This window comes from Labeo rohita, chromosome 14 (assembly GCF_022985175.1).
Source record: "Labeo rohita strain BAU-BD-2019 chromosome 14, IGBB_LRoh.1.0, whole genome shotgun sequence".
Lineage (NCBI taxonomy): Eukaryota > Metazoa > Chordata > Actinopteri > Cypriniformes > Cyprinidae > Labeo > Labeo rohita.
The window spans coordinates 19,799,186-19,826,929 of record NC_066882.1 but is presented as its reverse complement, the minus strand read 5'-3'; the positions used below and the strand labels follow the sequence as shown (position 1 = coordinate 19,826,929).

Here is a 27,744-nt window from a genome sequence, read left to right as displayed (position 1 = left end):
CGATGTTAAGCGAATACATGTCCACTTTTAGAGTCTGAGAACTTATTTTGTTACTCCTTTTCTCTCCTCTTTTTGATGTTTTTAGAATGGGGAGCTATTAGTTTGTCTATCCTCCTAAACACTGTTCTCTCATTGCACTGAATATATGTGATTGGAAGCTCTCAATGGATGACCGATCAACTAATAGCTCTGCTAGCTGTTCATTTTGTTTGCTCAATAAAGTTGCTAAACTATCATTTGCTGTTTTCTTCTGCAGTGCCTCTGAGAGGTTCATCAGAATTGTGCTTGATTCAATCCACTGTTTTCAATGTCATATGGCAAGCCGTTTTAGCCTAAAATGTATTTTCTTGCCATAATGTCTGGGACATTAATCTGGTAAAATGACGTTAGATGAATGGACTGAATTTGACACTAGTTGTTCGACCCATGTTTCTAGATCTCTCTGAGATCTCTCAGCAACTGCTGGACTATAATTAGTTCTCTGAAGGAGGAACCCCCATTTGTGAGGTGAATAGCAACTTAAACCCCACTAATACCAACAAAGTTGTCATTGATGTATGTGTGGATAGATGTAGAAGAGCAGCCATGTTCAATAAGCACAGTTTATTGAGGTTTTAAATGCCTTTACTTAAAAATTGAGTTAAAGCATTCATTTTTACGTATAAGTTATTTAAAAACGTATTAATATTTGTGACCCTGGACCTTAAAACCAGTCGTAAGTAGCACGGGTATATTAACAGCAATAGTCAAAAATACATTGTATGGGTCAAAATTATCGATTTCTTTTATCTTTTCATGTTCCATGAAGATACTTTGTAAATTTCCTACCATAAAAATATCAAAAGGTAATTTTTGATGAATAATATGCAACGCTAAGAACTTCATTTGGACAACTTTAAAGACGATTTCCTCAATATTTTTGCACCCTCAGATTCCATATTTTAAAATAGTTGTATCACACATCAATTGAAAGGCGATTTTACAGCTTTCAGATGATGTATAAATCTCAATTTCAAAGAAATGTACCCTTATGACTGGTTTTGTGGTTCTGGGTCACATTTATAGTTAAATCTCGCAGAAACAGTAGTTCCACAGTGGAAAAAATGAGTATTATATTACAGGTATACCTATACTAGAAGGCATGATGGTAGTATATGAATATGTCTTTGTGTATGTAAGTAATGATGTAAATGTAAAGTAGCCTAAAGTACTTTTTGGAATCTGATTACGCAATCCGATTAATTTGAACCTCAGCCATCAGATCAGCCTGAGAGACATGTAAACCATTTTAGATTCTTTTTGTTTTCGTGTTCAAATATAGTATTGGGTTCTTCCACAAGTGGGCGCAACAGCACGTTTTTGAAAGCAAGACATGTTGAACGTAAGTTACGTCACAGGGAATTTCCAGTAAGGAAGTCAAGCTGTCTATTCAAACGATCGCGTTGATCTCGACATGATTTACTGTGACCATTCGCGACAGGCGATTAAAATCGATTAATCGATCTATCGATCTGCCTTTAAACCTCACTGGATCTTCTGCATACCCATGTCTAGTAGACGCGACCACCATCCTGAATAAGGAACCTGCCTTGAACTGACTTTCTCTCAGCTTACATTAGTTGACTTCAGGGCAACATGGAGAAATAAGTTGTAACGAGTAAGAAAACCTGACTGTGAATCTCAGATCCCAGCTGTTTGATGTTGATTCTGAATTTTGGATATCTACCAGGAAAGGTAAGCAGTCTCGTAGATCCAGCCATGCTTGTTGTCTTTGAGCTGCCCATGTTGCCATCTAAAGGTTGTTGTGATACTTTGTATCAAGTGCTGCTGAACTTCCTACTTCTGCCTCAGAGGCCAAATGCACATTTCAGCTATCAAGCACTTTTGATAAGCTAGTTTGGGTGAGTACGAACACCTCGTGATGCATATTAATATGTTTTTGCTGAAAGTTAGTCACGACCTGACAGTAGAAAGCTTGAGTGAATGATATGTGTTGTGCTGACTGTGTGAAAATGTACAAATACAGTATGTTTGGGCATCAAGGCGCGTTCGGTCCGAACATCCGGAGTCGATTACAATAGAAGTTCTGTTCGAATAGAACTTTTCTGATGTTCCAAACGCGAAGTGATGCACGTCTGGGTTGTTTTATTTTAGCGGACATCTATTAAATAGATGTCTGGGTTTGTTGTCATTCAGTGTTTGAGACGGTTGGGATTTTGATTCATTCCAATAACGCGAATGTTTTAAACCATCAAATGATTTGCTCACTGAGTCTGACTCGTTCAGTGATCGTTTCTGTTGATCACAACACCAGTAGGTGGCGAGACAAATGCTATTTTATTGTTTTGCTGTGAGTGATTCACTTGATCTTTCACTCAACCTATTCCCTGCAAATCACAACAAAAAAGATGCGTAAAAACAGCCGTGCAAATTTTTTTACATAAAAAGAAAACAGTAGTAACGTTAATAGCTTCCCTACATCATTCTGGCTATGGCCATATAACGCTGACTGATTTCGATAAATGCGTGTTTATTCACAGACTACAATTTTCTTGTGCAATATTCAGCCTTTGAAGACAGGAAAGCAACTTTAAAGCGGAGCGGCTTCTTAATGTAACGAAAATCGGAGTCGACCGAGAACGATTTACTTAAAAGATTCGTTCAAAAACACAGATTCGCTAACAAACAAACCTCTAGTGATTGTGTAACCACTAGCTTACTTTTGGACACTGTGAATAATAGAGGGTTTGCACCACTTATCTATATAATACCTATATATTTATCAGAGGTTAGCACTTATTACATTGGTCAGTTACCCGGATGCGCGGTCGTATTGGAGATACTCAGATGTAAACAACAGCATTGATTGCATGATAAATGCACTACTGAATACGTCGTTCTGTGAATTTACGTTGTCTAAACCACGCAAAAGACGTGTGGAAGCCGATAAATCGTATAGAGAAGGACTAAGTAAGCTGGAAAGGACGCAGTTGTTTGACAAACTGAAGTTAATAGGTGGTAAATTTACGTACAAGCAGTATTATTTAAAATGTTAGCCTAATATTTCACCTACCTGACCGGAAATGATAAGAACAAACACGAATGTTGTCAAGATTCTTGCCCTGGAAATCCTGGTTCGGTTTGGCCAACCACAAACGCCTTTTGTTCCTCAGCCAGTTTTTTGCACTCTTCTACTTGATTTATTACAACTTTTGGCAGTACTCCAAAGCCCAAAACATAACAATGATTGACCATTTCAGCAGCAATAATCAGCAAAAATTGTGCGTTCTGTTCGGTTCAGTGGTTCGGTTACCTTATGTGCTGCCAATATGACCAACTGATGAGGCGTCATATAAACACTCCATACAAATATGAAATGTGAATTAATTAGTTTTACTTTTCTCTGCAGGAATCATGGCTGGTGAGGATCCATACCATTCAGGGGTGAGGGAATCTTTTCTGCAGTGTTTGTAAACACTTAAAGTCACAATTGTCATTTAAAAAGAATTAACTTAAGTATTTGTCTTTGGCGTAAAGTAAATGGGTTCAGTTTTCATTTCATGTTGACTTTAGGCTTTGGTTGCTGTTACTTAATTTATTTATGAAAATGTTTATTGTCATGATAGCTGATAGCAGACAGATAACATGAAGCTCATGTCTTGTAATTGTCTTCACAAGATAAACAGAGACCACAGAGCTTTTTGTGTTGCATGTTTGTAACCTTCAAAGGCATATAATCCTGATAGTAAATGATTAAATTTGAAACAAGACATATTAATTGGTCTAAATACCACAGCATCACACAGGAAATGTCTCTTAGAAAGCTGAGGAGGTTTTCCTTTTTCCTGCCTTCTGTGGTTGATATTTCACCCATAACACAGTACCAAATGAAGCTGTACGCTATAGTTGTTCAGTTTTGTATTCACATGTAAGTCATATTACTGCCTGTCTGTCCACACAGACTACAGTGATGCATCTTACACCTGACTCTGTCTTTATGCGACACTGAAAAACCCTCTGTGTTTATGACACAAAAGCTTTGAAAATAGTTACCATTTACCATTTTATGATGTTTATATTCTGGTTAAGCTGTTATTTTGAAGAACCTACATTCTCTGCATATATTGTGCATGTGTGTCTCATTGTTTTTTTTTTTTTCTCTCTCTTTGAAGTACATTGAACAAATTGACCCGTTCAGAGACGACACGATATGGATGACCATGGACTCGTCACCGTTTACGGGCATCCACAACAATAATGTTATGAGGACAGGTAAGAGTCTTTTTTGAGTTTTCAGATTTTTCCTTCAATCAAGGTCTTGATAAAATAAATTGCTGAACTTTGCAGAATGGATACGGCAAGACAAGCCTTTGTTCCCCTTTTTCTTCCTTTATTCCTTTCTCAAGAAAACAGTCACTTTGCAGTAAAAGGTCAAAACACAATAACCTGTTCTAGAGAAGTGCAGACAGAAAATCCCAGAAACCTCTCTCATTCCTTGGTTTAGTGACGTCATACACTGTCATATAGTCGTATATTGTGTAGGATGGCACTACGTGAGCTGATCTATTTTTTTCCCCACACTTTTCACTTCCTCATTGGATTACAGAGACATAACTGAAAACCATGAAAACATGTCTCTCAGTTCTTCACCACCATGTGGTTGCGTGAGAAACCTCTCTGAGATAAGTGCAGTTTTGGGGCTGGCACCTTTCAACACGTGCTGTTGATCTGAGCACAGTAAAACTGTAAATCTGTACAGTTTTGGTTAAAAAAAACCTCTACTTTGAACGAAAGACTATAATTTAAAGGGATAGTTCACCCAAATATAGAAATTCCAAACCTGTATGGCTTCTGTGAAACAAATGAAAGTCCATGGGTTGGAAAAATGAGAAATTTAGTGTTACATCACTTGCTCACAAATTGATCTTATGCAGTAAATGGATATTATTAGAATGAGAGGGTAAACATCAGCTAACATTTTGTGTGTTTATAACAAATGTATCCATTGTTAAGGGGTTTTAACTTTAAATTTTCCCTTCAGGCCAAAATGTAAGTCTGTCATCCATAATAACACTTTCTCCACCAGCTTATTTGTTTAGAGTGGCCATATTTTTCTCCTGATTCAGATAGTAGTATTATTTATAAAGGACTTGCATTTTATCCAGAAGCAGCGATTTGAAATTAAAAACTTCTTAATAATTGATTGTTTTTTTATTACAAACATGCATCTTTTCACTTCGCAAGATGTTAATTGATGCACTGGGGTTGTGAGGATTACTTTTGGATTATTGTGATGTTTTTATCAGCTTGATTTAAACTCTGACGGCACCTATTCGCTGCTGAAGATCCATTGGTGGGCATGATGTAATGCTACATTTCTCCAAATCTGTTCTAATGAAGAAACAAATTCATCTACATCTTGGATGGCCTGCCATTTTCAGGCGAACTGTTCATTTAGGTTTCTATCACATGTGGTTATAAGCAGCAAGAAATCGACTAGCATCATTTATTTTCAGTGAGAGGTGGTAACAGCAACGGAACTGTTAGTCAAACCGGTTAGACAAAATTTAAGAACAGAGTTCATCTTTATTCAAGCGTGCATTAGCACAATGTGGAAATACTAGAGATACAGTTAGCTAATGAGGTCAGGTAGAAACATCAATTATTTCTTTGTTTTGAAATAGTGTGTTCTATCTGACAATTAAATTATGGATTGCTATTTTGATTTCAATGCACCTGTGGTTTTGACTTCTGCTTTAGACTTGAGACAAGAAAAGAACAGATGAGTAATGTTGGAAATACGAACATGTCGTCATCAAACCAACTAAAGTACCTCTGCCTGTCATATCATAAATGCTCATAGATATGGGTTCCATTTCGTAATGTCAGTATATTGGGTAAAGTGGACACATTGAAGCTGTGCTGTAAAAAGTTAAATTGTGCAGGTTTAGCAGCTGATTGATTTAGCTGCGCTTCACCAAGGATGTGGTCTCAGTCCTTGTAGTGCACAGGAAGAGGAAGAGGCTTGCGCTTCTGTGGAAACACGTGGTGCAGCAAGAGCTCTGGCCCTGAAATATCTGCAGAACACCCGCCTCTCAGCGAATGCTCTGATGTGCTTGACGGCCAGAAAGTCTGCAGGATGAGATTGAATATTAATCCTTCTGATTTTCCAACACCTGGTTGAATTAAATTACTTTTGAGGCCATACAGCTTGTCATGGTTGCTTATATTTCGGTTTGCATACTCTTATTGAATGAGTTCCTTTTTGTTATAAAATACAAAGGGAGATATTAGACACAATGTTCATGCTGCCCTTTTACTTTTTGACTGCTTTGTGTGAAGAATAGATATTTAAGTTGTTATTCGCTGCAGTTCACAAAATATGATGCGTTCAAATATTCCAGATCAATTTTGGCTTAAATAATGCTAAACAACTTTGGTTGTCTTTGGTTTTCTGTTTTAAAGCGTATTATGATCTAGAAAGTACACTGCCCTCCAAAAGTTTTGAAACACCCCTGGGAAAGTGTGGTTTTGGATGATATCAGCATAAATCCTTATTATTTTTTGGTGCAAATACATTAAAGTAACTTGACATTATCATTGAAGACCAGCAATAATAATTTTCATTTTGATTACATAGTAATGGCAATATATACATGTCAAAGTCAGACATGCCCCTTTGCCGGCTGTGATGCCTGGTTGCTGGTTTAAACTTGACCCAGGTTTTTAAAAGATTTTTGGGTCAGCACACCTTAATAGCTTCAACAACTGATTGCCAGTTAAGTTTAGAATACAATGAATTTAGGCCCAGATACTGCAGAACTGTAATAGCTGATAATGCTGGATATTTTGATGAATCGAAAATTTAAGTTTTATCTATGTATAAACTGTTTATGTAGTAAAATATGTTTTCATAGTTTGTGTTGTCCCTTATCAGTGCAAAATGATCACAAATTAAAAAGGTTTCATGCCAATATTGTCCAAAACCCCACTTTTCTAGGACGTTTCTAAACTTTTGGAGGGCAGTGTATAAAGATGTGAAAGTATGAATGATACTTAAGAGCTACTGCATTGTAGAAAGTTATAGAGAATAACTGATGAGGGAATTTCATTGAATTGTTCAGTTAAATTTTTTTTTAACATTCCTTCTTTAGCAGTTGACGGACCTTATCTGCGAATCGTCGAACAGCCAAAACAGGTAATGCATATAATATTTTTGCAAATGCTCTTGTTAAATGATTTGAACAAGTTAAAGGGATAGTTCACCAAAAATGAAAATTCACCAGTTCACCAATAAATGAAAAATGAAAGATATTTTTGATGAAATCCAAGAGCTTTCTGACCCTGCATAGACCGCAAAGCAACTGACACATTTAAGACCCAGAGAGGTAGTAAGGTCATTGTTAAAATAGTCCATGTGACATCAGTGGTTCAGACTTAATTTTAGATCTCTTTTGTGCGCAAAGAAAACAAAAAGAAACTCGCGTTAAAGACTGACACAGAAAAGAATTTGTTAAATAAAGTCTTTCTTTTTGTTTTGTTTGTGCACAAAAAGTATTCTCGTAGTTTAAAGAAGTTCACTTCCAGAACAAAAATTTACAGATAAATTACTCACCCCCTTGTCATCCAAGATGTTCATGTCTTTCTTTCTTAAGTCATAAAGAAATTATGTTTTTTGAGGAAAACATTTCAGGATTTCTCTCCATATAGTTGCCCTTTATGGTGCCTGCGAGTTTGAACTTCCAAAATGTAGCAAAATTGCGTGCACCATTGAAGTCCAAAATATGGAGAGAAATCCTGAAATGTTTTCCTCAAAACACATAATTTCTTTGCTACTGAAGAAAGAAAGATATGAACATCTTGGGTAACAAGGTGGTGAGTAAACTATCAGTAAATTTTTGTTTTGAAAGTGAACTTCTCCTTTAATAAAATTGATGTCACATGGACTATTTTAATGATGTCCTTACTACCTTTCTGGTCCTTGAATGTGATAGTTGCGTTGCTGTCTATGTAGAGTCAGAAAGCTTTCAGATTTCATCAAAAATACAGTAATTTGTGTTTGAAGATGAACCATGTCTTATGGTTTTGGAACTACATTGGGGTAAGCAATTAATGACAGAACTTTCATTATTAGATGAGCTATTCCTTTAATTAATGACACTACTGAAATGTTTTGCTTTTGCAAATTTTCCTGTGCAAAGCTAAACACACTGTAATGACACAAAAGCTCAGAGGAGACTGGTAACTCTAGAAATGGGCACTGACAATAACAAACTCGTTATAGCAAAATATTGACTCTGACTTTGTCATCTCCAGAGGGGCTTCAGGTTCCGCTATGGATGTGAAGGCCCCTCCCACGGAGGACTCCCAGGGGCCTCCAGCGAGAAGAACAGGAAGTCTTACCCACAAGTGAAGGTAGGTTCAACCAGACAGAGCTCTGCTGATGCTTGGCGATAAACAAACCATTTTCTTTCAGTTCTGGTTGGGTAGTAGGGTTTAGATTGAGAGGATAAACCTATTTTCTGCTGTTTCCTTTTTAAGTGCTAATCAAACAGAACCGGCCTTTATTTATTTTTGGTGTTGGCAAACTTTATCCTCTTAAAGAAATAAAATAAAGCTTGAAAATCTCCCTTTGACTTAACGCAACTGTTCAGAAGTGCATATGTTTCATATTTTTTTATTTGTTTTTTTTAGCAATAATTTAATCAGCAATGATGCATCAAATTGATAACAATACAGATAGTTTCTTGAGTGCAAAATCAGCATATTAGTATGATTTCTGAAGGCTCATGTGACATTGAAGACTAGGGTAATGATGCTGAAAAAACAGCTTTGCCATCACAGGAATAAATTACATTTTAAAATATAGTCAAATAGAAACCAGTTCATTTGAATTCTAATAATATTTCAAAATACTTCAGTTTTTGCTGTATTTTTGAACAAATAAATGCAGGCTTGGTGAGCAGAAGATATTTGACATTGGTAACTGACAGCCATGATGTCAAGGCATTTTTATCCTGAACTCTGAATTCTTTCTTTAATAAGTTTCATAATTAATTGTGATCTGTCTTTGTTTACATATAGAACATATGCTAACCTATAACTTTAAAATAATAGTTTTTGCATAGTTTTGCAATTAAGGCAGAGAGAGCTGTCTGATAAGGCAGCTCTATCATCAGATGATAAATCCGAATGATGCAATATTTGCTGTAGCACTGAGCTAAAAATAGTAGCTGCTGTCTCTTACAACCGCCGGTCTGTGCCAGGTCACTTATTTCAGGACCACAGTGGCTGAAGGTTGAGAAAGTGAGTGAAACAAAACAACGAAAGATAGGAGAGAAATGAAAGAAGGACTCTTGTTTTCTGTTATCGTGTTCCCCTTCATGACGGCAGTCCGTTTGGGAATTTCCTCAGTGTGTCACTGAGGTAATTAGTGGCAAGACTCTTTTTATGTAGTGTGGCGTCAGAGATGGGAAACAAAGTGTGCAGCAGCTCGCCCCCTCTCGTACCGACACACTGACATGCAGTGCACACAAACACACATTAAAGAGGCTTGTGTACATTGCACATACACCTCCAAGTAAGCGTGGGTTTTACTGGGGTGCCAAGTCCTTGATCAGATTTTTTTTTCAGTTGTTGTAAATTAAAGTTGCATGAAATGTAATAATACAAAGGGCCAAAAATGAGCTTTGATTGAGGGCCATGGGCCTAAAGTAAATGTATTAAAACCCAAATATATTACATTAAAGGAAACCCCCAGGTATTAAGACTTGTATGGCTTAATATAACCTGAATTATGTCTCTTAGTGAAAAAATTAAGTTGCAAACCCATGAAATATTTTACGTTATTTAAAAAATCCACATCGTTTTATACGGATTTTGGACTATGGGGGGTGCTATTATTTCAATGATGTAAAATGGTTGCACTCGATGAGCTACTGAGGCTACCTGTTGCTATTTAAATACTGTTACAATGCCAGAGAAAAGAAACGCTATGGCAGAGATAAGAAACGCTAGATGCCATCCTGGCAGGATGTAAACATGCAGATGCTTGTCATGACACCACAGGCACTGAAGGAGTTTCTCACAGCATTTCATTCTCAGAGAGATTTCACTCGATATTCACGCTTGTATCCATTGCCACCTGTAAGCTCTTTCAGTAGCTGTGGCGTTGTATCAGTATTTTATTTTTTTAACTCTGTCATGGTAAAAATAGCAACATAGTCCAAAGAAATAGTCTAAAATATACATATAAAACATATATACATATATGTGGATTTTTAAAAATAACGTAACTCTTTCATGGGTTTTCTACTACATATTACAGCGAGAGACATCACTTCTGTTATGTAAGGAATAATTGACAACAAGCTGTTGAATTCTTAGAAAATAATGCACAACAGAGGTGGTGATGCACCTCAATTCAATAGACAGAAGTCAATTATTCTGCTTATACTATGTCTACCACACCTCAAGACATTGATCAGATGATATATTTCAAGGCTTTCTTCCATTTGTTTTGTCCTTAAAATGCTGTTGTGTGTAGGATTAATTTCTTACGCAGCTCATCCAACACCTCCGTTGCTAATTACAATGTAATTTTAGACCTAGTAAGGACGCTTGAGCCGTTGATAGCAGACTAATGCAGTTAATAGTTAAGTTAGTTGACAGACAGACAAGCAGACAGACTGAAAGAGAGAGAGAGAGAGAGAGAGATTAAGCTTGTGAATTTTACCTCTGAGTCTTTCAAAAGTAGCAGCAGCAGCGTATTTACTAATAGTGAAACTTTTAAGTTCATTTTTTTCAGGAACAGTGCTGTCGTTAAAGGAGAAGTCCACTTCCAAAACAAAAATTTACAGATAATGTACTCACCCCCCTTGTCATCCATCTTTCTTCAGTCATAAAGAAATTGTTTTTTGAGGAAAACATTTCAGCATTTTTTCTCCATATAATGGACTGATATGGTGCCCTGAGTTTGAACTTCCAGAATGCAAGATTAAAAAGTATTTAAATTGTATTTTTTTAATGAAAATAACTGATCGTTTCGCTACATAAGACCCTTCTTCCTCGGCTGGGATCATTAACAACTGCATTTGGGATCGTTTGAAGCCGCATTTTGGAAGTTCAAACTCAGGGCACCATATCAGTCTATTATATGGAGAAAAATCCTGAAATGTTTTCCTCAAAAAACATAATTTCTTTACGACTGAAGAAGGAAAGACATGAACATCTTGAATGACAAGTGGGTGATTACATTATTTGTAAATCTTTGTTCTTGAAATTGGACTTCTCCTTTAACTCGCTTGTGAGAAATGACATGTTGGTTTTAAGTTGTTAATCGTCAGAGAAGCTCTAACAACATTAGAGCTCTTATGCTAACGTGTTCAAACTGTGTGTGTGTCAGGGTTCCCAAGTTTTCGCAACAAAACCCACTCGGTAAAAATTGCGTTGTGAGGGGTAAAATACATGTAGATTCCACGGGCTAAATATCACGTTATTGGGGTCGCTTTAACCCACGACAACAGTGTTAAAGTAATTAATAAAATGTAATTTTGTGGCAAAAACGTGGAAATAATCCGTGTGTTTCCCTGAAAATAATTGCACACCTTAGAATGTTCGTCAGCTAATCAGATTCAAACATTTAACGGCCCTGTAGTATAAATATTAATTAACCTTTTTGTAAGGTGTTTCCCTAAATTCTTCTTTCACCAACTTGATTTAAATTTGAATGTGGAGAAAGAGGAAGCGTGCCAAATTTATTGAATTTTCCATTGCTAGAGGTGCTATTTTTGAGAATAGTTCTCAACCATGTATTTGAATTTACCACTGTAACTGCAATGTATACTGTGTCTGTCAATCATGTGGTCTATTGTTTTAATTTGGTCAGTTTTGGTTATTTCAACACAAGTGCTGGGACTTGTAGTCTACTATAATCTAGTGTGATCTACTTCATGTATCGCTCTACTGTATACATAATACAGGTTTATTGTAGGGATTTCCGGGTTGATGAATTTATATATTATTACTGACGGCAAGAGGAAATTAACTCAGCTGTTGCTCATATAGTGCGTCAACTGTTCAGCCCAGCTGTCTTCTGCGTTATTTGAGTCTCAGCCGGAATTGAGAGGGTGAGATGTAGGATCATTATTCACGTATGGGCGCACATGTATGTTTTCATGCATGGCATCACTGCTTTCATGATATCATCAAATGAATTTTCTAGAGGGGCTCAGGTTAATGTTCTTTGATATTCGCTGGGTATTTTTTTCTGGGGGTTGATATTGCTGTTGCATGAGTCATTCCGTCCTAGAGAAAGTGTCTCATGAGCCATATTTGAACTTGGCCTATAGAAGCAGTCAAACCACACATCTTGTCTGAGTCAAGAAGAGACAATGTTAAGTCTTTTCTTGTCAATGTTTGGGATTTGCTTGTAATTCAATTTAGTGTGGCAGTTTTTGTTTTCATTTGAACTTTTCTGTGTGTTGAGGATGTTGTTGATAAGAATGGCCAAATTATGTTGTGGAAAAGTCCATAAATGGTCCACCCACTTTCCCTATGAATGCTGGGATTTCCCCCACCAAAATGAGATTAGCATACCTGTGACATTCCTTTGCCATTAATATCTTCTGGTTTGCCTTTCAGACTTTATGAAAAGTTTTTGCAGAACTTCTACATGAATACTTTATATTGTACATAGCCTATCTACTTGATCTATGAACAATAATTGTATGTGTGTAATATGGTATTATTTATTGCTTGATAATATGAATGAATACTATTATTTCACAGTAATTTATGTACGTTAATGTATTATTTATCAAAAAAGGATATTGAAAATCTGTAAATAATTGTTTTTGATTAGATGTTTTTTCACATTAAATTATATAAACTGTATCACACACACAATAGTAGATTATCAGTAATAGTTTTTATTAATAAATGATGATTATTATTATTTTTAACATTATTATAACATTATTATAAATTATAACAGTAAATTATATGAATTGCTAATGATATTTCATTCAGAAATAATAGTCTATTAGTAATAATATTTTTCTATTTATACAGGATGATTATTATTATTAATAATAAATTATATAAAATTTTACTTGTATATTATTTCATATGTACATTAAGATATTAAAGGCATTTAAAATATATGATATATATGACTCCAGTCTCATGATCCTTCAAAAATCATTGTAATATTCTGATTTGCTGCTCAAAAAACATTTATTATTATTACCATGTTGAAAACAGCTGAGCAGAATTTTTTTCAGGTTTCTTTGATGAATAGAAAGTTCAGAAGAACAGCATTTATCTGAAATAGAAATCTTTTGTAACATTATAAATGTCTTTATCATCACTTTTAAAGCATTCTTGCTAAATGAAAGTATTTCCTATATATATATATATATATATATATATAATATATTTGATTTATTTTGGATTAATTATGATTAATGACAATTATTTATATTAGCTAACTGTAGCAGAATTAATTTTCCATCAGCTAATCTGTTCGTCCAGCGAACGTTCAGTTAAATTTTATATCAACTCTAAGAAATTATATTTTCTTGGCCACACAAAATAACTTTCTTAAAGTACTATTGCATCAGAGCATGTAGCTCGAATCGGAATCGTAAAGGGACATTAATTTACAAGGCAGAATTAGAATCAAAACTCATGTAATTTGTGCACAAGAGTTTTATTAACGAAGGACTAACACATAACATCTGAACAAACAAACATGAAATCATACATGGGGGGAAGGGTCAGTGAAAAGCTATTAGAGAGACAAGAAAATGAAGCTATGAAAAGAGTCAGTTAACCACCTGAGTGAAACCATCAGTGCTGTCTACAGCTTATACTAAACCTCTGTTTTGTTTAGTTAAATGTACGATACTTGCATTGCCTCGGTCACTGAACAAGTGTCCGAATGCAGTCTCAGGTAAAAGTCTTGATGGTTTGGAGCAGTGGTGGTTTTGGAATCGCGATCACGTTCTTCCGGGTCCGAAGAGTGATGAACTCAAAAGATGTTCTGACTCGATGGTGACTGGGAGTTTGAAGAAGAACCAAGAGCTGAGAGGGACCCAGCCGAAGTCCTTTGATCTTTGGGGAATGGAAAGACAAGGCCGCAAGGCCTTGCGCAAGCTTAGGGAAGTCCCAAAGAGTTCTAGCTCATCTTCTTAGATTCTGAGAGAACCACTGACTGACTGAGGCGAGTCACTCATATGAGACGAGTGAAGAAACTAAAAAGAAAACGCACAAAACTTTGTGGTCAAGAGCCACAGCTCTATATGTTGGGGACTGTCGGGGCCGCCGGGCATGCCCTGTGCCGGCTCAGGCTCCCCGTGAGTCCTTCCACATGGGCAGCAATTGGAAGATTTTGAGGAAGAGAGTTGGGGAAGAAGAGAGAGAGAAGAAGCTTGTGGGATGCATTTAAGGTCTCTGGAGGCTGCACCTCCAGGAGGTCCAAGAGCCAATAGTGACTTTCACAGTTGGAGGGAAAGTTTATGACTCTTTGTCTGTGAGCATGGTATTTTGCATATGTAATTCGATTGGGTGTTGATGCAAAAACTACTAAGGTTTCTTGAATCACTAATATTTTGCATAGGTATCAACAGATAATATACACCATCTTTTAAATCATCAAAATACGAATTTTATATATAATGTGTATATATATATATAATGTGTGTGTATATATATGTGTGTATATATGTATATATGTGTGTGTGTGTGTGTATATGACCTTTCTATTCATCAAATATGCTTGAAAAAATAATAATAGTAATAGTAATAGTAATAATAATAAAATGTTTCTTGAACAGCAAATCAGCATATTGGAATGATTTCTGAAGGATCATGTGACACTTAAGACTGGAGTAATGATGCTGAAAATTTAGCTTTGATTACAGGAATAAATTACATTTTAAAATCTATTCAAATAGAAAGCAATTATTTTTAAATAGTAAAAATATTTTACAATATTACTGCTTTTGCTGTATTTTGGAGCAAATAAATGCAGGCTTGGTGAGCAGAAGAGAATTCTTGAAAAAACATTAAAAATCTTACTGTTCTATATATATATCTGCTAAAATATAGTCACTTTTTTAAAATGTTTTTCTTCTGTCTGTTTGTGGGACAACAGATCTGTAACTATCAGGGTCCTGCACGAGTGGTAGTTCAGCTGGTGACCAACACTCAACAGCCTCATCTTCATGCTCACAGCTTGGTGGGGAAACAGTGCGAAAAAGGAATCTGCATTGCCGACTTGCAGCCCAAAGATGCAAGCATCAGGTCTGATTTTGTCCCTCCAGTTATTTAGAATGGATTCATCTGAGCAACAGCACTCTTCTTACATGCAATGATAATGTTGAGGGTCTTAATTAATGTTTACTTGTAAATGTTTTACAGTTTTCCTAATTTGGGCATTTTGCATGTGACAAAAAAGAACGTAAGCAAAGTTTTGGAAGAGAGGATGGTCGAGGCCTACAAGATGGGGTATAACTATGGCGTATCCATCCATCCTGATATAGATGCCCTACAAGGAGAGGTTCGCATGCCCAGAGAACTCACAGGTAGGAAAAGTGTATTTGTGTGTGAGAACCTTTCCTGACAGATTTTGTCTCCATTTAGGATATGGATCCATTTTTCTGCTGGTCTAGCCAGCATGGTAGTTCAGATATTTACTTATCCTGCCAACATTTTTTCCTGGCTTACCACTAGGAATTCAAAATGCTAAAAATAACATTTATATGCATTTTACATTGATTCTACCATTCAGAGCTTTGGAGTCAGTAAAGTGTTTTTTGTTGTTTTTAATTTTGAAAGAAATTATTACTTTTTGTATGCAAAATGTATCATGTTGTTCACAAAAAAACTAAGCAGTGCCACTGTGTTCAACATATAAGAATGACTTCTGAAGGATTATGTGACACTGAAGACTGGAGTAATGGCTGCTGAAAAAAATATCACAGGAATAAATTACATTTTTAAATATTTTATAAATAGAAATACAAAATGGAAAAAAATGGAAAACAGTTATATTATATTTTAGTAATAATAATGTCACAATTTTACAGTTAATTTTTACAGTTTTGAATGCAGCCTTGTTAAGCATAAAAGACTTGTAAGAAACATAAAAAATATTTCCAACCCCAATTTTTTGAATGGTAGTGTACATTCGAAAATACATTTTTGCTGGAATGCAGTGTGATGCATTACAATTTAGTTTGTACTTTTTAAGCCAAAAATACAAATGACCATCCCTATTTTTAAGCCCTGATATTGCTTATGGTCATTATAGCTTGAAGGATTAGTTCATCCAAAAATGAAATTCTTTCATTAATTACTCACCCTCATGTCGTTCCAAACCCGTAAGACCTTCGTTTATCTTTGTTCATCATCAAATTAAAATATTTTTGTTGAAATCTTTCTGACCCTGCATAGACAGCAATGCAACTGACATGTTCAAGACCCAGAAAGGTAGTAAAGACATTGTTAAAATAGTCCACAACATGCGAAGAAGACACAGAAGAGGAGAAATTGTCAAATAAAGATGTTATTTTTTTTGTTTCCTTCACGCACAAAAGTATTCTTGTAGCTTCATAAAATTTCGATTGAACCACTGATGTCACATTGGACTATTTTAATGATGTCCTTACTACCTTTCTGGTCCTTAAAAGTGTCAGTTGCGTTGCTGTCTATGCAGGGTCAAAAAGCTCTCAGATTTTATCAAAAATGAAGATGTGCGAAGGTCTTACAATATTGGAGTGACATAAGGGTGAGTAATTAATGACAGAATTTTCATTTTTGGGTGAACTATCCCTTTAAAGGTCAAGATATGGGATAGTAACTGAAAAGTTGTAGGTTCAAACTCTATAGGAGAAATTATGTTTCACTTTTTACCAAGACGGTTCATGGTCACTGGCCCTATAAAAATGTACAGTAAGTCAATATGGATGAAATTCTCCTGATGATCTAAGAATGTTCCGGTCAACAGAAAGGTTTAAGAGAATGCTTAAGGTGTTGAATAAAAATAACCTCAGCATATCATGACTGTCTTCATGTTTTTTAGATCTTGAGAGGAACGTGATTAGCAGTGCAGCTACTGTTCAGTCGAAGGAGATGGATCTGAGCGTGGTACGGCTCATGTTCACAGCCTTTCTTCCTGATAGTGATGGAGGATTCTCCCGCAGACTGGAACCGGTCATTTCAGACCCCATCTATGACAGCAGTTAGTGTCATGCTACTTAATACTGACCATGTTGATCAAAAGTATTCATAGCTGTGTTTTAGTTATTTTCGATAAGAGTTTTTTTTTTTTTTTTTTTCCAATTGCATTTAAATGTTAGTTAAAGTTTTAGTAATTTTGTCATGTTTTGTCATTTTTATCTTTTTTATTACGTTGGGTAATAAGTTTAGTTATAGTTAGATCATTCTAATTCATAGAATGTGTAATTTAGCAATAGAAACTGCCGTAACAGAAAAGGGGAAGAGAGAGATTTCACATGATTTTGAGTTTTGGGGCTAATTATTGATATTTTTGGTCTCGCTCTTAATCTCGTTCTCATTTTCTTTTTCCATTTCTGTTACTCGTACTCTCACTCTCTGACAGAGAACTATCTGGTATTGCTTCCTCTCTGAAACCAGGCCTACACTTTCGATTTCCCCTCCCTTTTCTAATAATCTGTCTCCATTTCTGCCTTTCTTCTCAGCACTGTCAGCGATCATGTTTGTAAAACGAGACTGCTACAGAAAGGAAAGGGAAAATGAGGAAACTTCACAGAAGTGAAAAACAGAAAGTCTTGTTTCATTTCTAACACCTTTGTCTGTCTTGTGGCATTTTTTCAGAGGCCCCAAATGCCTCCAATCTCAAAATTGTGCGGATGGATCGGACTGCCGGCTGTGTGACTGGAGGAGAGGAGGTCTATCTGCTGTGTGACAAAGTCCAGAAAGGTCAGAAAAAACAATGTCATAACAACCGCAGCATGCTGTGCCTGTCTGCTATTGCTGAACAGAAATAAATGCTGCTTTGAAATAAAGGGATTGATTAACTATATAGACATACTTTAATGTTCACAGCGGAGATATAAAAGGGTGACGTTACAACCATGATGACGTTAAAGGGGTAGTTCACACAAAAATGTAAATTCTGTAATTACTTACTCACCCTCATGACCTTTGTTCATCTTCGGAACACAAATTAAGATATTTTTGATGAAATCTGAGAGCTTTCTGACCCTGCATAGACAGCAACACGACTGACACATTCAAGGCCCAGAAAAGTTGTAAGGACATTTTTAAATGATTATTAAAAGTGTCCTAATATTGTGTTGGAGTCCCCTACAACAGGTTTAAATATATTAAACATTGTAATTTTCTCAGAATATACATTTATACATAGTCATTTTTCAATGACTTTGAAACAGTTCGTTCAAACTAGCTTTGAACATAATGACTGTAAACCCCTCCCTTCAATAAGCCTACTCTGCTCTGATTGGTCAGCTGGCCAAGCCTGTTGTGATTGGCACAGAGAGTACTTGAGCAAGTTAGCAAGTAACATGATTGGGCTAATTTTGAGTAGCAATTGGTGGGGTTTTTTTTTGTGTGAAAACCTGGCAACCCTGAGCATAAAACAATAATATAGTGCTCCAATCCAATCTTAAAGGGATCATCAGAAGCCCATTTTCCACAAGTTGATATGATTCTTTAGGGTCTTAATGAACAGTCTATAACATGCTTTGGTTAAAATTTCTCAATGGTAGTGTAAATTAACACCTTTTTTACCTTGCCAAAATCAGCTCTGCAAAAATCATCCTGTTCCGGTCGAAGTTGCTTTAAATGTTAATGAGCTCTGCCCGCCACGCCCCTCTCTTCTCTTTGTGGAGTGACGAGCCTGTTTACTTTAGCCGCATTTAGCTGTTAAACTTGCTAACTAGCATGTTATTAGGAAAGGTGATCGCAAAGATTTATTAAAAAAAAAACTTATACTCACTTCTGCTGTAAGTGAAGCTGGATCACGAGTGATTTGGGCGAACATAGACGGGTATACACTACCGTTCAAAAGTTTGGGGTCAGTAAGACTTGTAATAGTCTTTAAAGAAGTCTCTTATGCTCATCAAGGCTGCATTTATTTGATTAAAAATATAGAAAAAAAACAGTAATATTGCAATTTTTTTTACAATATAAAATAATGTTTTTTATTTTAACATACTTTAAAATAGAGGGCTAACGTGACTGACTGATGAAACAACACGGTTTGTAAAGCAAAATGTGTCTGAGTTACATTCTCTATTATTAAACGAAGTAATTTGAACAACTACAGTCTACATTAATCGAACCCACATAGTGGGTTCACAGCTAATTATAAGAACTATTTCAGTAAAACAGTAATATTGTGGTCTACCTGGAAACCTAAAACTTCACTGGGTAAACATCACACATTAGAAATTAGCACAATAGATATTTTAAGCACTCACTTGAAAGTGTACACGTGACGTATCAGTCGTACTTACAGGTTGAGGTTTCGGGTACACTTGATGGTCTAAATAAAGAAGATTAGAAGCCAAAGAAGATAAAAGCCAAGATAAAAATGATGAGCACACAACAAAAAGTTCGACTTGTATTGCTGTGGTATCATGGAAAAATGCATTTTAACCACTGATTCTTCACATCAACATCTTTTGGCAATGAAAACAAAACTTGCTTTTACAGTGCAGAACACAGCGTCTTCTCGACACGATGTAAACAAGCGGAAGTGTTTGTGGGCAGGTCAGACTTTTCATGTTTCGTGGAGCGGTGGGGATTATCCCAGTGAGGTAGATCAGTAACAGGCAGAAGATTTAAAAATATGACGACTCGTTAAGGTGATTCTGAATCGACTCTTTCTTTTGAGAGACAATATTTTAATGTATAATGCACTTTTTTTAATTAACAACTTTGCAGACTGTTTGCATTGAAGGACAGCTACGTTACAGACTGCAAAAACATATATTTTTCGAAAACCCAAATGACCTGCTCTTTAAAGGGGTCATCGGATGCCCATTTTCCACAAGTTGATATGATTCTTTAGGGTCTTAATGAAAAGTCTCTAATATACTTAGATTAAAAATTCTCAATGGTTTTGTAAAACAGCACCCTTGTTACCTTGTCAAAATGAGCTCTGCAAAAATCATCTCATTCTAAGGGGTTGTTCCTTTAAATGCAAATGAGCTCTGCTCACCCCGCCCCTCTCTTCTCTCTGTGGAATGACGATCTTGTTTACTTTAGCCGCGTTTAGCCACGTTTAGCCGCTAAACTTCCTAACTACCACGTTATAAGGAAAGACGATTGCAGTGATTCGCATGAACATAGATGGATATATGGAGATCGGGAGGCGCATTCTCTTCACAAACAAACGTAATCTACTGCATCTTCAGCGGCTCAGATGTCGGGAGTAAGTGATGACCACTATGTTCATTATTACATCCAGCAACACAACACCTCAATCGCTCAATCGGAGATATTCTTGTCTAACTTGCATCCCTGCTTCGGCACTGAAACAAGGAAAGTTACTGTACTGTGACAGCTGGTCTGGGGTACGAGCTCATGTTAGTCAACTATCGTGGGAGTGGCCTCTGTGGGTGTGACGCCACCCTGACAGGCATCTGAGAATGGCTCGATTTGAAAAAGGGGATATTATTTTTACAGATTAATTAAAAACCACTGCATGGATTTTTATCATTATAGGGTAGATTTGTACATACACTGCAACACACATTAATGTTCAAACATCAAAAAAGTGAACTTAGCATCCGATGACCCCTTTAAAATAGTCCATGTGACATCAATGGTTCAACTTTAATATTTTGATATGTGAACACTTTTTGTGCGCAAAAAAAACTATTTTATTCAGTTATTTCTTCTTTTTCGTGTCAGTCTTCGCTGTGCGTTCACGAGACACATGCATGTTGTACGAAGAATTGTACCAAGATGGTGCCCGAAAGAAACTGAATTGCTTTAGGGGTCAGAAAGAGCATTTGATTTCAGGAGAAAAGAGTATAATGGTGTAGATGTGGATTATTTCGGGATCAGGAAAATTTGCCAATATAAATGTTTCTGAATTAACCTTCTAGCAGTTTACCCTTTAACCTACAGCTGAGAAGCTACCTTGTTCTCTTGTGATATACGCTGGGCACGCTTTGCTGCTCTTGAAGGAAGTTTTCACTGCAGATTTCCAGCTGTAGGGAATTCCCCTTTCCATATGCAAATAACGCGGCAGAAGAAAGCTCGCTATACATCAGTTTTTCAACAACTTGCTCGCCATTTCGCTTCTCTCGTATTGTTTTTTCCTCCCTTCGCTCACGATGAATACTGGGCAAGTTATGGAGGATAAATAGATGATCTTGAAATACAAAATCATTGTTTATTTCTACGCACTAAATCGCTTGAAACATTTACAATAAGCTCTTGAGTGTTTTAAAATGAGGAATAAGATTCATATCACAGTTTCAGTTGTAATCCAGCTGTGATATTGTGATGAATTGCAACATATTAAATGACAGGTTTTGCTATGTGAATCATATTGTGGTGATACCCAGTCTTAGTAATTTGTAAATAAAGTGTTATCGAATCTTTTGGTATGTCATGCTATGATCCATCGATACCCAGATTGAATATGTTGTTAGATCATGTGTCTGTAATGTGCATATCAGTTGCGTCATTAAATGAAGTTTGTACTGTGGTAAATCATGACTTTTACAGAAGTAACATCATGCTGCTTGCTGATGACAGATATTCAAATTTTACTCTGTGTGTGGTGACAGTCATTTCCTCTTTCTTTCCCCGCTGGTTCACAATAATTTCATTTTCTTATTTTCCTTGTACTGTATGTGATGTCATTGTTTGTTTTTGTTGTTGTGACAGATGATATCCAGGTGCGGTTTTATGAAGATGATGAGTCAGGTCTAACCTGGGAGGCCTACGGGGATTTCTCCCCGACTGACGTCCACAGACAGGTCAGCACAGGAACTTGTCTGCCACCACATACGGTTGCACTGTGATTGTACAGCCACAGTCTGACCCCATTGGTCGAAACCTGATCCTTATGTTCAGTGACTTGCTTTCTGGTTTTATGATGCCATTGGTCTGTTTTCTTATGGATGAATCCTAACTTCTCTGGGTAAATAGTTGGTAGAGCACAGCTACTGGGGATTTAGTCAACATGGAAACAAATCTGACCCTATTTACTTCCTTCATGCACTACCTTGCTCTTATGTGTACCAAAGCTGCATTTATTTGATTATAATACAGTACAGACAGTAATACTGTGAAATATTTTTCACATTTTGAATTAATTTCAATTTAAATATATATTTTAAAATACAGTTTACTCCTGTGATGCCAAAGCTACAGTCTATATTTTCACATGATCCTTCAGAAATCATTCTAATATGCTGCTTTGATTTTCAAAAGACATTTTTTTTTATCATTACCAATGATGAAAACGGCTGTGCTTTTTAATATTATCATGAAAACTGTAATACTTCTTTCTCAGAGTTTTAAATGAAGTGACACTGTAACATTAACTTTTTAACTTTTGTAACATTATAAATGCCTTCACTTTTGATCGATTTAATACCTCCTTGCTGAATAAAAATATGAATTCATCAAGTCACTCTTAGATCTTGATTTTAGATGACTGTGATTTTACATCATTATTGTTATTATTAAAAGAAATGTTCTATTAAAATTAATAATCCACCTTTCAATTTCATTCCTTAGTTTGCCATCGTCTTCAAGACGCCTAAATATCGGGACCAGAACCTCCAGAAGCCCATCTCTGTGTTTGTGCAGCTAAAAAGGAAGTCAGACAATGAAACGAGCGAACCCAAACCTTTCACCTACCATCCACAGATTATAGGTATAATCTTTAACTGACTCCCTAAAGTTTTGATTGTAAATGTGCAATATAAACTTTCTTTTTTACAACTGTTAAAAAAATTGCAAGCTAAGACAAAAATTGCATTATATTGTCACTGGACAGAATCGTAAAAATAAAACATATTTGTGACCCTAAACCATGAAACCAGTCATGAGGGTACATTTTTTTGAAATTGAGATTTATACATGCTAAAAAAACAAGCTAGGAAATTTGGCTGAGATACAACTATTTGAAAATCTGGAATCTGAGGGTGCAAAAAAATCAAAATATTGAGAAAATCATCTTTAAAGTTGTCCAAATCAAGTTCTTAGCAATGCATATTACTAATCAAAAATTAAGTCTTGATATATTTACGATAGGAAATGTACAAAATATCTTCATGGAACATGATCTTTACTTAATATCCTAATGATTTTTAGCATAAAATAATATTTGATCATTTTGACCCATACAATGTATTGTTGGCTATTGCTACAAATATACCCATGCTGCTTATGACTGATTCTGTGGTCTAGGGTCACATTTTTTTTTGTTTATATTGCATAACAGTTGAGTGAATAGTCCAATTCTATCCATGTTTACTTTGTTATTGTATCTCTCTTGTAAACTGTTTTTAGACAAAGAAGAAGTCCAGAGAAAGAGACAGAAGACTCTGCCAAACTTCCAGGACTACAGTGGAGCAGGAGGTGGAGCTGGTGGCATGTTTAGAGGAGGAGGAGGAGGATCTACAGCAGGGGGTGGTCCCAGTGGAGGAGGAGGAGGTATCAGTACTTCACATATCAGTACTTTTTTGTTTAATTAGAAGCCTGAAAATACAACCATGCAAAAAAGGACAGTGATGTTATCTAAACACATTCTTTTGTCTTCTAGGACATTTCTTCCAGGGATATCAAACCTATAACAATTATGGGTCTGGATACAACTTCTCAGGCATGGGAGGAGGCGGGACCACCATCAAGCACGGTGGGTGTCCCAGCTGTCAGTCAAGATGTTATTATTACTGCAGTGTTGACTGTACAATCACATACACTTCCATTCAAAAGTTTGGGGTCAGTGAGATGCAACAATGCTGCATTCATTTGAGCAAAAATATGGTAAAAAGAGTCAAATTGTTAAATTTTATTACTATTTAAAGGATTAGTTATCTTCCAGAATAAAATTTTCCTCATAATTTACTCACCCCTAAGTCATCCAAGATGTCAGTGTCTTTCCTCTTCAGTTGAAAAGAAATTAAGGATTTTTCTCCATATAGTGGACTTCAATGGTGGCCAATGGTTTGAAGGTTCACAGTGCAGATCCATTGCAGCTTCAAAAGGCTCTACACAATCCCAGCCAAGGAATAAGGGTCTTATCTAGCAAAACAATTTGTCATTTTCCTAAAAAAAAATAAAAAATGTATATACTTTTTAACCACAAATGCTCGTCTTGCACTAGCTCAGCCTCGTCCGTTGCGTACGTGCAAATGCAAAGAAAGTCAAACGCCAGTTTACCAAAAAAAGTTAAACAGCAGTGTCGGAGGAGAAAATGAAATAGTTTTTTATTGCCCTACCTTTCCTTTCTGAACCGAAGGACACAGGTGAAGAACTAACCACGCTGTGTGACTTTATCAACCTGACTGTGCAATGCGTATCACAGAACTAGTGCGAGACGAGTATTTGTGGTTTAAAAGTAAATTTTTTTTGTTTTTGTTTTTTTTAAGAAAATTTCCAACGTTTTGCTAGATAAGACCCTCAGCTGGGATTGTGTAGAGCCCTTTGAAGCTGCATTGAAACTGCAATTTGGATCTTCAACCAACTGGCCACCATTGAAAAAAAAAACAGTCATAAGGGTCAATTTTTTTAAAATTAAGATGTATAAATCTAAATAAATAAGCATTCCATTGATGTATGATTTGGATAGAATAGGACAATATTTGGCCGAGATACAACTATTTGAAAATCTGGAATCTGAGGCTGTAAAAAAATCTAAATATTGATAAAATTGCCTTTAAAGATAAAGTTGTCCAGTTCTTTAAGTTTTGATATATTTACGGTAGGAAATTCACAAATTATCTTAATGGAACATGATCTTTACTTAATATCCTAATGATTTTTTGGCATAAAAGAAAAATCGATCATTTTGACCCATACAATGTACTTTTGGCTGTTGCTACAAATATACCTGTGCTACTTATGACTCTTTTTTTTGGTCCAGTGTCGCATATTAATGTAATTTATTCCTGATTTTTTTTTTTTTTTTTCCTCCATCATTACTACAGTCATCAATGTCACATGAGCCTTCAGAAATCATTCTAATATGCTGATTTGGTGCTGAGGAAGCATTTCTTCTTCTTAGAAATGTTAAACGTTTTTTTTTTGTGGAAACTGTGAACATAATATGATATTTTCTCAGTTTCTCAGTTTTCCTTCCTCTTATAGCATATCAAGAACCAGTGGAAGACAGCGATGAAGACAGTGACAGTGATAACGATGATGATCCGGCAGCAGGTGGGGTGGTGCGAATCTTTGCTCAGCCTGAACCTGTTAATTTGGGAGTGGCAAGTGAAAACACAGATCCTACAGAAGAGTTAAACACCACAGGTTAGAGTTTGTTTAAAGCTAAATCTTTAAGCTTTATATTTGTTGTAGATATCGCTGTGTAAATTTGTGTATTTGTGTGTCTGCTTTTCAGACTGTGTCTTAGAGCCGCATTTGGCTGAGCTAGCTGGAAGACAGGCTCAAGCTCTCTTTCATTATGCAGTAAGCGGTGACGCTAGAATGCTTCTGGGTCCACAGCGCCCCCTCATGACCACTCAAGATGAAAACGGAGACACGTAAGGCAGAAAAACCAACCTCATATTTCTGTAGAAGTTCTGTTTTCAAAAACTTCCCACTTCTCGCCAAAACACGTCAGTAGGAAAAATGACTTCAGATGTTGTTTTGTCTTTGCTTCCCAAAGATCGAAGCTTAACTTACAGTAATATTCTGTTTTTGATCTGACTTCTAGGGGTTTACATCTGGGAGTGATCCATAGTCAGACAGATGCCGTGAGAAATCTAGCACAAGTCATCTCGGCTCTTCCCGGAGAGGATATACTCAACATGAGGAATGATCTCTACCAGGTATACCACAAACACTTCTTGGAATGGAATCTCTTTTGCACTATAACCAAAGCTTGTGAAATTTTAAAAAACCCTCTGATACATCTGTTCCAGACTCCTTTGCACCTAGCAGTGTTGACGCAGCAAAAAGAGGCAGTCGAGGCCTTGTTGGAGGCCGAGGTTGATGTCACGCTCACAGATCGCCATGGAAACACGGCACTTCACCTGGCGGCTCAGCAGAAAGAGGACAGCGTGCTGCGATTGCTGCTGAAGCACGAATCAGTGGCGCAATTAACCAGCATCCCCAACACAGCAGGTATGTCTGACTGACTATGTGAAATCCATTAAAGCTGATTTTAAGCTGTTCTGTATGCTCAGATGTGTTTCTGTGTTTGTGTTCAGGTCTCTGTCCACTTCACCTGGCTGTACAGGCGAACAGTTTGAGTTGTGTGCGGGCCCTGCTGGATGGTGGGGCAGATGTGGAGGTTCAGGAGCTCACGTGTGGCCGCACAGCACTTCACCTGGCCACAGAGCTGGAAAACCTTTCTCTCACTGGCTGTTTGTTGCTGGAGGTACAGTGATGGGTTTGAAGATGTTGCTTTAGTGAATACTACATATTCATACTGTTGTAAAGTTTTGCTGTACATATACAAGTTTGGGATCAACAATGTTTTTAAAGAAGTCTTTTCTGCTCATCAGATTTGTTCAAAATACAGAAAAACTGTATTATTGTAGTTTAAAATAATGGTTTTCTATTGTAAAATACTTTAAAATACAATTTATTCCTGTGATGCAAAGCTGAATTTTCAGCATCATTACTCCAGTCTTCAGTGTCACATGATCCTTTAGAAATCATTCTAATATGCTGATTTATTATCAATGCTGGAAACAGTTGTGCAGCTTAATATTTTTTGGAACCTGCGTTACTTTTTTTAGGATTCTTTGATGAATAAAAAGTTAAAAACGAACAGCATTTTTTTTGCAACACTACCGTTCAAAAGTTTGGGGTCAGTAATCTTTCTTTTTTTTTTTTTGGAAGAAATTAGCTTTTTATTTAGCAAGGATGTGTTAAATTGATAAAAAGTGATAATAAAGACTTGTGTTGTTAGAAAAGATTTTTTTATTTTGAATAAATGCTGTTCTTTTGAACTTTTATTCATCAAAGAATCATCCTGAATAAAATATCAGTTTCCAAAATGTATTAAGCAGCACAACTGTTTCCAATATTATAATAAATCAGCATATTACAATGATTTCTAAAAGGGACATGTGACACTAAAGACTGAAGTAATGACTGGTGAAAATTCAGCTTTTTGTCACAGAAATAAATTCTATTTTAAATTAAATTAAAATGGAAAACTGTTATTTTAAATTGCAATAATTTTTCATAATATTACAGGGGTTTTTTTTTCAGTAGTTTTGATCAAACAAATACAACTTTGGAAGCATAAGAGACATTTAAATAACATTTAAAAATCTTACCAATCACAAGCATTTTGAACGGCAGTGCACTCTTTGTTCTCAAATCTTCACATTTTCTAGCATGAAGCCCACCTGTAATGATAATCGATACATAATTTTTATCATAAGTTGATCTTTCATTACTTTTTTACATTCTTAGTAACCGTTACAAATTAAAATATATAGTTTATTTGCAAAAACAGACTTTTTTTTAATTTTCAAAAATCATGTTTTTTGTGATGTTATCTTGTTTTTGTGTTTTATTGTGTTA

The 27,744-nt window shown here is 36.0% G+C and overlaps 1 protein-coding gene across 2 annotated transcripts in view; it reads left to right on the top strand.

The window, feature by feature from the left end:
• Positions 1–27,744, top strand: part of nfkb1 (nuclear factor of kappa light polypeptide gene enhancer in B-cells 1) — a 46,345-nt gene that overhangs the window by 9,514 nt on the left and 9,087 nt on the right. Inside the window, exons 8-25 of one of the 2 annotated variants that reach the window (XM_051127216.1) lie at positions 1,685–1,734; positions 3,410–3,444; positions 4,173–4,272; positions 7,155–7,198; positions 8,317–8,415; positions 15,158–15,306; positions 15,424–15,587; positions 17,087–17,245; positions 17,863–17,967; positions 21,916–22,007; positions 22,774–22,912; positions 23,551–23,694; positions 23,804–23,896; positions 25,351–25,512; positions 25,604–25,745; positions 25,919–26,033; positions 26,127–26,328; positions 26,415–26,584. In XM_051127216.1, coding sequence (XP_050983173.1) covers positions 1,685–1,734; positions 3,410–3,444; positions 4,173–4,272; positions 7,155–7,198; positions 8,317–8,415; positions 15,158–15,306; positions 15,424–15,587; positions 17,087–17,245; positions 17,863–17,967; positions 21,916–22,007; positions 22,774–22,912; positions 23,551–23,694; positions 23,804–23,896; positions 25,351–25,512; positions 25,604–25,745; positions 25,919–26,033; positions 26,127–26,328; positions 26,415–26,584 — 2,164 coding nt within the window. Of the gene's footprint in view, positions 1–1,684; positions 1,735–1,805; positions 1,902–3,409; positions 3,445–4,172; positions 4,273–7,154; positions 7,199–8,316; positions 8,416–15,157; positions 15,307–15,423; positions 15,588–17,086; positions 17,246–17,862; positions 17,968–21,915; positions 22,008–22,773; positions 22,913–23,550; positions 23,695–23,803; positions 23,897–25,350; positions 25,513–25,603; positions 25,746–25,918; positions 26,034–26,126; positions 26,329–26,414; positions 26,585–27,744 lie in introns of those variants that run through there. The other variant, XM_051127215.1, reaches the window with a different exon arrangement.